Genomic DNA, 12,826 nt, shown 5'->3' with positions numbered 1-12,826 from the left:
GGTCGGGTGACGCCACGCCTCTTTGAACCGTGTTTACTTTGGCAGTTATATTTTATATTTATTCGATTCTAAAATATATTCCCAAAAATTCTGAAAGTTGTTTTAATTTGTATCACTTGGATATGATTTGTATTAGAAAGTGCTGTGAGTGTGACGCTTGAACGGAAGGAAGTCAACCTAACCTAACCAACTGGTATTTCTATACTGTGTAGCCGCGAGAGCTCTTTGGCGCGCTGTCTTCGGCGAAGTATTGCGCGCGCAGATTTTGACAGCGCGTAATACCTACTTTAGCAGAAATACCAAGCCTTAAGTTTAAGTATCCCAACAAAGATCTACCTACATCGATGCCGCTACTAAGCTGCAAAAAATTTTTGTCGGCTTGGCTATTCGCTTGGTTCAAAATGCTGGGTTACAAAGAAAAAAATTCAAGAAAAAAAAATAGTGTCACTTTTGAGAGTTGTTGACAAATCGCTGATTGTCAAAAGTACTAAAAATGTCAGTAGCTTCGTTTCCCATGGTCGTAGATTTTTTATTGATTTAGAGTGAAAACATGTAATTATTAACTGTTGTTTGTGTTGTTTGCATTTACTGTCATTGATATGTTTTGTACTTAACCAAACTTGTAGGTGTTTTGTCTTTTTTACCTAGTATACGACAAATAAAAATAATGGAATACAAACCGTATTTCTTTGCGAGGCATTCCGCCTTCAGCCCTTATAGGATGATGAGGAAGGAAATGGGGTTCACAACACCCGTTGGCAGTGGGGATGCATACGCTCGCAGTCTGTATTGTGGGATGAAGCCTATAGCTTCGTGGGACTGTGAACAGATCAGTCATGGTTTGCCCACTGGAGGCGTTTACAACCTTGAGTTCTCCCCGGAAGGGTAAGTATTACCAGCTGTTTATAATATTCCGTATAGCCTTGACATTGGCTGTAGTATTTAACTGTCTACAAATTCAATTTGATTCAACTGAGACCATAAAAATAATTTTGGATTAAATAGGTATGTTTGCTTCTTTAGTACTTTTACATTTTGTTTAGACAGTGCAATCAAGAATGTATGGATATTTACTTAGTTACGATATTTATTATGCAAGTTAATCAATACTTTATTCTTTGATTATTTGTAGGTCACTGCTTGTTGCTGCTTGTGAGAAAAAGTGTATACAGATATTTGATCCGCTCAATCATAAGAGGATTCACTCGGTCCATGGAGCTCACTCAGACTGTGTAAACTGTGTCAAGTAAGTTTCTCTGCAAGTAACTTTCCCTTACTTTATTTGCTTTGATTTATTTTAAAGCTTGATTGCCACTAGCTATTTATTATATTTTAAGACTAAACTATACAATTCTTTTGATATATCATTTTATTTAATGCTAAAGTACTTCCTACTTATGTAAATGTAAAATGATAACAGAACTTATCATGTTTTTTGTAAATAAATTGGTTTTAGAAGTTTGATAGCTCAAGTGCATTTAACAAATAGCCATTAGTTAATGTAGTTATAGCCTAATGTAGCAAATCATTAATTACTGGTATTGGGGAAACTTGTAATGTGACTTGAAAGTGAAACAACATAATAAATAGCATTGTTACCCTTCACACTACAGCATATCATCATACACAATAACTGAATAAAAAAAACCAGATTCATAAAACACTTAGCTGAAATTTTTGAAAATAATAATAAAAAATATTAAAGCGTTATCACTTCAAAAAATTAAAGAAAAAATAACATTATAGCGTTATAAATTGACAACTGACTTATTTACTAATAAATGTTCATGATCAGATTTTTAGATGGACGAATGTTTGCTACCTGCTCTGACGACACAACAATCGCTCTATGGGATGTAAGAAACCTGAAGAAGAAGATACGCTCACTGTTTGGACACTCGAATTGGGTCAAAAATATTGAATTCTCGTTCAAAGACAAGCTTTTAGTCACGTCTGGTTTGGATGGCAGTATTTATACATGGGACATCAATTCCTACACAGGTAAAGTAGTTTTGAGTTCTAGAGTGTCCTTATTGTTTTTAGTTATTGTTATTTCTAATATTTAGGAAAGCATTTACACAGAAATACTTTGTAGAATATTACAAATCTGTAAATGGTGGGGTCTTTTCAGTTGAATTTATTTTATTGATGTTGTTTAATAAAAAACTGCCCCAACTTTTACATTTAATAAGTAACCAGACTAAAAATACCATGCATTTTTTTCTTTGTGCCTCAATATAACATTTCCCTTCCAAAGGCTGAGGAGAAGCAACACCACTGGTATCAAGTGCTATTAAAACGACATTATGTATTAAAAAAATAAAATAAATAAAAAAAAAATCTTTGGACAATTTCACACAGCGCCAGCTAGCCCCAAAGTAAGCAACTTAATGCTTGTGTTATGGGTGCTAGCTTAACGGGTATACTACTTATATACTTTTTTTTAAATACATAAATATTATACATAGTCACACCCAGACCCGTCACAGAAATTAAAATTCATCATTTCAATTTCTGCCCGGCCGGGAATCGAACCCGGGACCTCTCGGCATAGTAGTCCGTTCTGAACCACTACACCAAACGGCCGACGTTAACGTTATTAGTTGAAGAGTTATCCTTCATTCCAGAGTACAACTTAGTATACCAGCGAGTGTTCCACGCGTCTGGCCTGATGCGGTGCCGGCTGTCGCCCGATGCGCGCCAGATGGTGATGTGCACCACCGGCGGCCTGCTCGTCATCATCCACGACCTCAACCTGTCCACGCTGGCGCAGCACCTGCACGGGTTCAAGGTTCGTGTCTAGGGAAGGACAACTGTGTGCTTACCATGACTTTACGTTAGGTGTGCTTGGTACACTGGTATACCAGCGTGGTAGATGTCACGTGCATCATTGGCGGCCTTATCCACGACCTCAAGCTGTCCACGCTGGCGCAGCACCTGCACGGGTTCAAGGTTCGTGTCTAGGGAAGGACAACTGTGTGCTTACCATGAGTTTACGTTAGGTGTGCTTGGTACACTGGCATACCAACGTGGTAGATGTCACGTGCATCATTGGCGGCCTTATCCACGACCTCAAGCTGTCCACGCTGGCGCAGCACCTGCACGGGTTCAAGGTTCGTGTGTAGGGAAGAGAGTGATCGTCACATCTGGTGTAGAAGCAAGCTTCACAAACTATCGCCATTCCTCCTGTACCCTTACCCGTACACTATTGAATGCAGAACTGCTGATTGAGAAGAGATTACAATTCCCACTCTTGTGTAGCCAGGATCTACAGCTTGACGGCCAATAAAAACCAAACCAGTGAAGGCCAAGTTTGTCCCGGTGTAAAGTTAAACTGTCATTGGACACGCTCAAAAATTAAGCAGAAGAACATAGGCGCTCTAAGTTAGGGTTTTACTTCTTCTTCTCGATGCTACACTCTTGCCAGTGGTCGTGGTCGTCACGTCCGGTGGCAAGCCTTACAATCCGTCGCCATTCCTCTCGCACTGCAGCCTTTCTTGTGTACTCGTGGAGTGGACCATTGAGTGCCTCAATATAACAAACATGACGTGTGGGAGCGGTTCGACTTAAGGGATTAAGAACGGATAAGATATTCGTTTTTGTTAACGGCTTTTTTTTGCCCACAGCCAAATCTATACCGGCTGATGCAGATGAGCCAGCAGCTGATTCCTATCGCCGCCATGTACGACCACCTATTCGACAGCAGCCGCAAGGAGAACCGCATCGAGTTCGTGTCGGACTTCCCCGACGGGAACGATGCTAAGGTCGTCAGCTCGCTGCAGATACATCCGCAGGGGTGGAGCGCGCTGAGCAGGAATATCAGCCATGATGACAGATCAGAGGTAGGTTATTTGAAGGCTTTCAGCTTTTTTTTTTTTAATTGTACGGTACACCTCAATGTGTCGGTCAGAATCCTGAATCAGTGGCAGAGAGCAAATTTAAATCAATCGGGTACAAAAAATGTTTATTTTAGTTTATTTATTATCTACTCAAGCTTGAATGATCTATGCATTCCTCTTCCCGAATCAATGTCAGTTAGATGCTTTTGGAATGTTTGTCGAGATTTTGGAAAATACGACAAGAATGCCTTAGATCGGTTTTGCACTACGTCTTCTTCGCAATACTCGGAAGTGTGAACTGAGCATTATTTTCCTAAAACCTATTAGGGCAGAAACTGCGTTAAGCGGGCACCCGCGCGGTTTCATACAAAGTGCTTCGTCGCGGGCACCGCGGTGTTATTAATTTGTAAAATAGCTTACCATAATTATGTAAGTAAACCTGGTCTTCCTAATATTAATAAATAACGTCGTTTTCATTCACTATCCGCAGTGGTCATGCATCCACGACATCCAGCCGTACCCGGAAACGAGCGACAAGTCGACGCGCGACACGAGCGCGTGGGAGGCGCGCTCGTCGCCGCGCCGCGTGCCCGCGCGCCGCGTCGTGCGCCGTCTGCGCCCGCGCCCGCGCGCGCCCCGCCCACAGGCCTCCGTCACGCCCGCCACGCCCACGAGGGTACCACCCACTCGAAGGTTAGTGACCACACTAAGGCCCTTTTCACACGTCCCGGTTGCCGGCTAACCGGCGCCGGGTATCCGGTGGTGAAGAGTATGGGCATGGTACGTAGCTTTCACATGTTCCGGCGTAATTAATCTGGCATGCCCATACACTTCACGACCAGGTACCCGGCGCCGGTTAGCCGGCAACCGGGACGTGTGAAAAGGGCCTAACACATCACGCTCGCTGCCCGCGCGCCGCGTCGTGCGCCGTCTGCGCCCGCGAGGGTACCACCCACCCGAAGGTTAGTGACCACACTAAGGCTGGTTTTAGTGTCACGCGGACCGTCCGGTGCGGACCCGCTCCGCACGGACAATCTGTATGAACTTCTAGGGAGCGTTTTAGAGTAATGCGGTCCGGAGGAACCACTCTGCTCCCTAGCAGTTCATACAAATCGGCTGTGCGGAGTGATCTGCATTGACAGTCTGCGTGACACTAAAACCAGCCTAACACATCACGCTCGCTGCCCGCGCGCCGCGTCGTGCGCCGCCTGCGCCCGCGCCCGCGCGCGCCCCGCCCACAGGCCTCCGTCACGCCCGCCACGCCCACGAGGGTACCACCCACCCGCAGGTTAGTGACCACACTAACACGTCACACTCGCTGCCCGCGCGCCGCGTCGTGCGTCGTCTGCGCCCGCGCCCGCGCGCGCCCCGCCCACAGGCCTCCGTCACGCCCGCCACGCCCACGAGGGTACCACCCACCCGCAGGTTAGTGAGCACACTAACACATCACGCTCGCTGCCCGCGCGCCGCGTCGTGCGCCGCCTGCGCCCGCGCCCGCGCGCGCCCCGCCCACAGGCCTCCGTCACGCCCGCCACGCCCACGAGGGTACCACCCACCCGCAGGTTAGTGAGCACACTAACACATCACGCTCGCTGCCCGCGCGCCGCGTCGTGCGCCGCCTGCGCCCGCGCCCGCGCGCGCCCCGCCCACAGGCCTCCGTCACGCCCGCCACGCCCACGAGGGTACCACCCACCCGCAGGTTAGTGACCACACTAACACGTCACACTCGCTGCCCGCGCGCCGCGTCGTGCGTCGTCTGCGCCCGCGCCCGCGCGCGCCCCGCCCACAGGCCTCCGTCACGCCCGCCACGCCCACGAGGGTACCACCCACCCGCAGGTTAGTGAGCACACTAACACATCACGCTCGCTGCCCGCGCGCCGCGTCGTGCGCCGCCTGCGCCCGCGCCCGCGCGCGCCCCGCCCACAGGCCTCCGTCACGCCCGCCACGCCCACGAGGGTACCACCCACCCGCAGGTTAGTGACCACACTAACACGTCACACTCGCTGCCCGCGCGCCGCGTCGTGCGTCGTCTGCGCCCGCGCCCGCGCGCGCCCCGCCCACAGGCCTCCGTCACGCCCGCCACGCCCACGAGGGTACCACCCACCCGCAGGTTAGTGACCACACTAAGGCCTCAGCCTCGAATTTAGCGGGCAGCGGGGCGGGAGCGGCGGCGGCGCGGGAGCGGCAGGATCTTATGCGTAAAATCAAATAGACCGGTTCAGGACAGCGGCGCGGGAGCGGGCAACGAGCGGGCAGCGCACTCCTTCTTTTGCCCACAATAAATCGAGCGTTAGGAATAAATTTGAATCGAAATAAAATTATCGCCGTTGTTCAGACATTTTGTTTGCGAATAAAAACAAATATCTCCTCGACAACACAACCCCGAACACAACACTTCGCCGCTAAAGCGCCGCGCGAGCTGCCCGCTTGTTTCGAGAACGGGTCTGCGTTGCCCGCCCCGATCCCGCGCCGCTGCCCGCTAAATTCGAGGCTGAGGCCTAAGGCTGGTTTTAATGTCACGCGGACCGTCCGGTGCGGACCCGCTCCGCACGGCCAATCTGTATGAACTTCTAGGGAGCGTTTTAGAGTAATGCGGTCCGGAGGAACCGCTCCGCTCCCTAGCAGTTCATACAAATCGACTGTGCGGAGCGATCCGCGCTGACAGTCCGCGTAACATTAAAATCACACTAACACATCACGCTCGCTGCCCGCGCGCCGCGTCGTGCGCCGCCTGCGCCCGCGCCCGCGCGCGCCCCGCCCACAGGCCTCCGTCACGCCCGCCACGCCCACGAGGGTACCACCCACTCGCAGGTTAGTGAGCGAGCACACTAACACATCACGCTCGCTGCCCGCGCGCCGCGTCGTGCGCCGCCTGCGCCCGCGCCCGCGCGCGCCCCGCCCGCAGGCCTCCGTCACGCCCGCCACGCCCACGAGGGTACCACCCACCCGCAGGTTAGTGACCACACTAACACATCACGCTCGCTGCCCGCGCGCCGCGTCGTGCGCCGCCTGCGCCCGCGCCCGCGCGCGCCCCGCCCACAGGCCTCCGTCACGCCCGCCACGCCCACGAGGGTACCACCCACTCGCAGGTTAGTTGCTCCTCTTCAGGTCGTTGGTTGCTGCTTCGAAAGCGATGAACCAGAGCCGAGGTCTGTCGCGCCAAAACGGTGGGACACGCATGGACAATGCAATGCCCGATACTTCTTGCGCCGTTGTTGCTTGCTGTTCTTCCATGTTCAGTTTTCAGACGGGGTTACCACTGTAAGAGGCCTAGGTGCCCCGATATAACGGTTAATTGTCGTAAAGAACGAAAACGTTACTAACATCTGTGTTGACGATGGCCACCTGAAGTAGGTACAACTTAGCTAGATTTAAATATTATTAATTAAAATGGCTGCTTATGAAACTAACTTACTAATACCTTATTAGATTTGCCTTTCATTTGTATGAATATGTAACTGATGGTGCCTGAATGTAGGCTATAGGTATTATTATTGACCTACTTAACTTACCGAAGTCCTGTGACTTACCTTGCATTTTGTTCTATTAACTAAATTTAAATGTATCTATGTTTAAGCTATGAGTATATTTACATCGTGGTAATAATATGTAAACTGTAAGTCGACCACATAACTTACACTGTGTGTATGTGTTTTTGGAGTTTAAATTAAATAACAAGTAAGCGAATCTGGGTGCGCGCGTAGGTAATAATATTATCGCGCGCCTAGAACATTCCGAGCTAGCCGTTAGCAATGCGGCCCGCTGATTGGCCGGAGGCCTCTCGCCTTTTATGGTGAGAAGCTTCTAGCGGCTCACCGCGCCGCACACGCGGCCGAGAGCCGCCAGTCGTCGTCGAACTCTCACCCTCTGCGAACGTACTAGTGCGCACACCCGGACGCGCCTCATTTTCAACATACCTACCTGGATTTTCATTTCATCTATCACCTACGTTCACCCATCGACCTACATCGCCTACAAAGTGGTCCTACGAGCCGAATCTACGATAGTGAACACAGTGAGTCATCAAAATGTCTTTGCTTCGCTCCTCCCGCGGCGCCGCTGTTAAAACACGCCGACAAATGATGGACGAAGACAAGACAAACAAAGTGAAAGTCGCTAGTGAAGTGTTGAAGAGTGAGGGCAGCCAGTCCACGCGCACATCGTCTGCAGCACGGCGACTCACAATTGAAGCTGCACGTAAGAGGGCGGAAATCGAGATCGAAGCGATCGAAGCCGCAGAAGCCGCTAGGAAAGCAGCCGCAGAAACCGCCGCGAAAGCCGCCGCGGAAGCCGCCGCGAAGAAGGCGGCGATTCGTAAGTCTCTGATTGACATTGAGCTGAACGCCGACCTTGCCGAGCTCGGCTCGGAGAGGTCTGTGATATCATCGTCGGAGAAAGTTGAGGCCTGGCTTGACACATCACACATTGCAACGACACATCGGGAGGAGAAAGTCACCTGCACCGCGCCCCAGCAGCGTACTGAAATACAAGAGCTGGCGGCTGCACTCACAGTTGCGATCTCCAACGCCGCTGCAATGAACCAAAACGACCAACTGTTGTCCAGATTGGCCACCTCCAAAGACTTGCCAATTTACTACGGTGACCCCCTCGACTGGTTACAGTTCCGGAATGCCTACTTCGAGTCCACCGAGATCTGTAAATACACCGACACCGAGAACATGTGGCGCCTTCGTAAATGCCTACGAGGCGAAGCCAAAGACGCAGTATCTTCGCTACTCATCGATTGCACGTCACCTAACGAGATAATCGACATGTTAGAGCTTCGGTTTGGCCGACCCGAAATTATAATAAACAAAATTGTGTCACAGTTGAAGAAAGTAAAACCACTAGCTGAAAGTTACCACACTGAATTGGTGCAGTTCGCAATAACCATCAAAAACCACGTAGCAGCCGCCCGAGCGATAAAGCAACGCGAGTACCTACAGAGCCCCGAACTCGTAAACATCATCGTGTCAAAGTTACCTACACTACTCGTGACCAAGTGGGCTGACTACGCTTACACCAACCGCGAGTTACACGAGAAACCTAAGTTAGAGTGCTTATCAGACTTTCTATACCTAGAAGCACAAAAAGTAGCCGCGGCCGGTGTTAGCTTCGTACACAACCAACACGAAGCCAGACGTAAGCCAGAGTACATCAGAAGCTCTCACAAAAATGTACTTGTGTCTACCAGCTACGACCACAACGAAAAGTGTAACTTTTGTAAAACACAAACACACTCACTTGAACAATGCATAAAGTTCAAGCGAGCCCTACGAAAGGATCGCTGGCGTTTCGCACGTACAGAGAAACTGTGTTTTCAATGCCTACTACCACGACACGCCGATACTACGTGCACAGCCCCCGAGTGTGACGTCGAAGGTTGCGGACTCGGCCACCATCGCCTTCTACATTGGTCGAACCCGCGACCCCAGCAGCAGACGGCATCAGAACGCGACGGACAGCGTCTCAGTGAGAGTGACTGCGAAACCGTAAACCATACCACCGCGCTTCAGTGCAACGACGAGTCCCAAGTACTACTGAAAATAGTGCCGGTTACAGTGTACGGTCCGAAAGGCAGTATGCACACGCACGCCTTGCTAGACGACGGTTCGACCGTATCGTTAATCGCGTCGCGACTCGCGGATGAGGTTGGACTGCACGGAGCGCCTCATACCATGCGCGCTCGTGGTGCATGGGACAATGAACTATCGTGTGAGACCGAGATAGTGAACTTTGAAATCGCGAATAGAGACAATAAGCGTTTTAGTTTAGAAGCCAGAAAGATATCTGAGCTTAATTTGCCATTGCAAAGTGTACATAATATAGATTTTTGTAAATACAAATGTGTAAATAGTGATTTGTGTAAGTGTAATGCCCAGCCAATGTTATTAATCGGGCAAGATAATTGCGACCTAATCGCTCCGATTGAGTGCATAAGGGGAAAACCAGGTGAGCCATACATGACAAAGACGTGCCTAGGATGGTGCGTGCACGGGACAACAAACAAGGTAATTGATTCATCTCTTTGCTTTACCACAAACTTGTGTTTTGTTGAATCCTGTGAACCAACTCAAACCGTCGCCGCCGCCTGTTGTAATAATACATACCGACGCGCTGGCCGGTAGCGCGGTCCCGCTCGCACTCGTTGCGTGCGAGCAGCCCCCAGTCGCGCCCCGCGCGCATAGCGACGCGCTGGCCGATAGCGCGGCCTCCCTCGCACTCGGTGCGTACGAGCCGCCCCCACTCGGGCCCCACGCGTCTGTGGACGCCGCTTACATACCTACGGCGGCGCGCGCGCTCGATCTTACTTGCGACGACGAGATTTTAGGCAATGTAGAGAATTTATCAACTTGTTTAGTTACGAAATGTACGAACGGAGAATCGTTGCCGCGAACATTTGACACTGTCGAATGTAGTAATAGCTTTGTTGATTGTTTAAAACACGATCGATATGTTTATGACTTGTTTCAGTTGCATGAGTTAGTTAGAAATTATTTCTCATTGAAATGTATAGGAATAATGAATAAATCGTGTAAATATAAAGATGATTTACTTGTAGTTAATATTTTAGAAAGTTTAGGTAAACTTGTTGACGGTCTTTGGACCGAGGGCTTGCCGTGGACTCATGACGTCACTAATTTGCCGGACTCTTATCAAAATACCTGTTTGTATTGAAATCTGTGTTTTGAAAGATATTTTCCAGGTCGTAATTATTTTGTAAAGGTTGACTTATTTCACATAAATATTAATTGTTAATGTTATTTACCTGTGTGCTTTTGAAAATGTTACTTTGTTTATACCTACTTTACCGTTTTTTTACGACATCGTCCTATCCCAATACCTACATATTGGAAACTTGTTGGAACCGCGCAACGCTAGCCGTGCTTGAGCCAACTGGCACTAAGGTCTGGGACCAACAGCTATGGCTGCAAAGAAGTGACCAGTGAGTGACGCGCGTAGTTTTAACCTTGGTTATGAGTGTCGCAAAGCGACACTAGGGGGGAGGATGTTGACGATGGCCACCTGAAGTAGGTACAACTTAGCTAGATTTAAATATTATTAATTAAAATGGCTGCTTATGAAACTAACTTACTAATACCTTATTAGATTTGCCTTTCATTTGTATGAATATGTAACTGATGGTGCCTGAATGTAGGCTATAGGTATTATTATTGACCTACTTAACTTACCGAAGTCCTGTGACTTACCTTGCATTTTGTTCTATTAACTAAATTTAAATGTATCTATGTTTAAGCTATGAGTATATTTACATCGTGGTAATAATATGTAAACTGTAAGTCGACCACATAACTTACACTGTGTGTATGTGTTTTTGGAGTTTAAATTAAATAACAAGTAAGCGAATCTGGGTGCGCGCGTAGGTAATAATATTATCGCGCGCCTAGAACATTCCGAGCTAGCCGTTAGCAATGCGGCCCGCTGATTGGCCGGAGGCCTCTCGCCTTTTATGGTGAGAAGCTTCTAGCGGCTCACCGCGCCGCACACGCGGCCGAGAGCCGCCAGTCGTCGTCGAACTCTCACCCTCTGCGAACGTACTAGTGCGCACACCCGGACGCGCCTCATTTTCAACGTACCTACCTGGATTTTCATTTCATTTATCACCTACGTTCACCCATCGACCTACATCGCCTACAATCTGTCTGCAATCTGTATTAATTTTAACTGTGGAAACTTTGCTGATTTCTGTCCTATTTTTTGTGTGATTATTTGTCTGTATATGAAAATTGTTTGTTTCCCTAATATAAATAAATAAAAATAAAAAATAAAAATAAAACATGCACAGATGAGATGAGATGAGATGACCGGACACACACTTTCAGGACCTCCCAACACTAGTTGGAACTCACGGTAGATGTTTAAACTTAAAATCTATCTCTTACAGGCGACCCGCCGAACCCCAATTCGAGAGAGAAAGAGACGAAGACAGGGACGAATCGGAACCAGAGCCGGGCCCGAGTGCCGCCCGGCCCGAGGAAGGAGACGCCCCAGGAACGCCCCGGCTGGCCGTAGTAAGCAACCGAAAGTCCCCTAGGTACTTACATTCAATTCCCCGATGCTTATAATGTGTTCGTATCATTCTCTTTTAGCCAGGATTGTCCAGTATACAGAATGACGTGTGGGAAGCGTCGATTACCATCAAGCAACACAGGACGCTGCAAGAAATGTACAGCAGGTGAGACGCTCGCTTGGATGTTATGACCTTGGAACACGAGGCTGTAGTTTCTTAAGGAGTTGATGCCTGTTGACGTTTTGCCAGACAAATTGGTACATTTAATCTGTTTTGAACAAACGAAAGGTACAGGGAAAGATGAATCATTGTCAAAATTCAGTTCATAAGGAGTGAAGTTGTGCGAAATCGCTTGAAATTATAAATTGATCATTATCTTAATGACGAAATCGTATTATATGAGACATCTTTCCCTGTTTGTTACCTTAAAATGGCATGAGTTGATGTTGGTATAGAATGGAATGTTTGAGAGAGGGCATTTTTTACGTGTCATTGGTGCAATGAAATCCTCAATGACTACTATTTAAATTGATAAATGTGTACACACTTTAAGAGCGTTTACGCCGTTTGGCGCAAAAACAGTACTTTTTCAACTCGTTACAATCATTAACCAGTAATACTACAAATCGATGGCTCCTACGTATATTGGCGTAAGTGAAAAAAGTAAATTTTACAGGAGAGCCATTTTAGTGGCCAGAACCATATTTTTGGGTCATATCTTCTGACCTACTAAAACGAATTTAATGAAATTTCACATTTAGCCTTAACATGTAATGCTTTTGCTACTGCTGTTATCAATTTTTATATTTTTCTTATATATTTTGAGATTTTACGCATTGCCCTTTTACGTCGGCATATTTCTATAATTTCATGTATATTGTTCAACGTAAAGAGACTTAAATGACAACGTAAATATAATATTTTAAGCGATTACTCTCTTTATTTATGCATGTAA

At 48.1% G+C, this 12,826-nt stretch overlaps 1 protein-coding gene across 1 annotated transcript in view; it reads left to right on the top strand.

The window, feature by feature from the left end:
• Nucleotides 1-483: 483 nt before the first annotated feature.
• LOC135080852 (DDB1- and CUL4-associated factor 10 homolog) overlaps nt 484-12,826 on the top strand; it is a 33,625-nt gene continuing 21,282 nt past the window's right edge. Inside the window, exons 1-10 of the mRNA XM_063975579.1 lie at nt 484-885; nt 1,133-1,246; nt 1,796-2,001; nt 2,628-2,791; nt 3,627-3,842; nt 4,330-4,515; nt 5,003-5,110; nt 6,792-6,928; nt 11,746-11,872; nt 11,951-12,036. Of these exons, the coding sequence (XP_063831649.1) occupies nt 668-885; nt 1,133-1,246; nt 1,796-2,001; nt 2,628-2,791; nt 3,627-3,842; nt 4,330-4,515; nt 5,003-5,110; nt 6,792-6,928; nt 11,746-11,872; nt 11,951-12,036 (1,562 nt within the window). The 5' untranslated portion in view covers nt 484-667. The remainder of the gene's footprint in view (nt 886-1,132; nt 1,247-1,795; nt 2,002-2,627; nt 2,792-3,626; nt 3,843-4,329; nt 4,516-5,002; nt 5,111-6,791; nt 6,929-11,745; nt 11,873-11,950; nt 12,037-12,826) is intronic.

Source organism: Ostrinia nubilalis, chromosome 18, assembly GCF_963855985.1.
Source record: "Ostrinia nubilalis chromosome 18, ilOstNubi1.1, whole genome shotgun sequence".
Classification (NCBI taxonomy): Eukaryota; Metazoa; Arthropoda; class Insecta; order Lepidoptera; family Crambidae; genus Ostrinia; species Ostrinia nubilalis.
The sequence above is the reverse complement of the archived record's forward strand: the minus strand, read 5'-3'. Positions and strand labels throughout refer to the sequence as shown.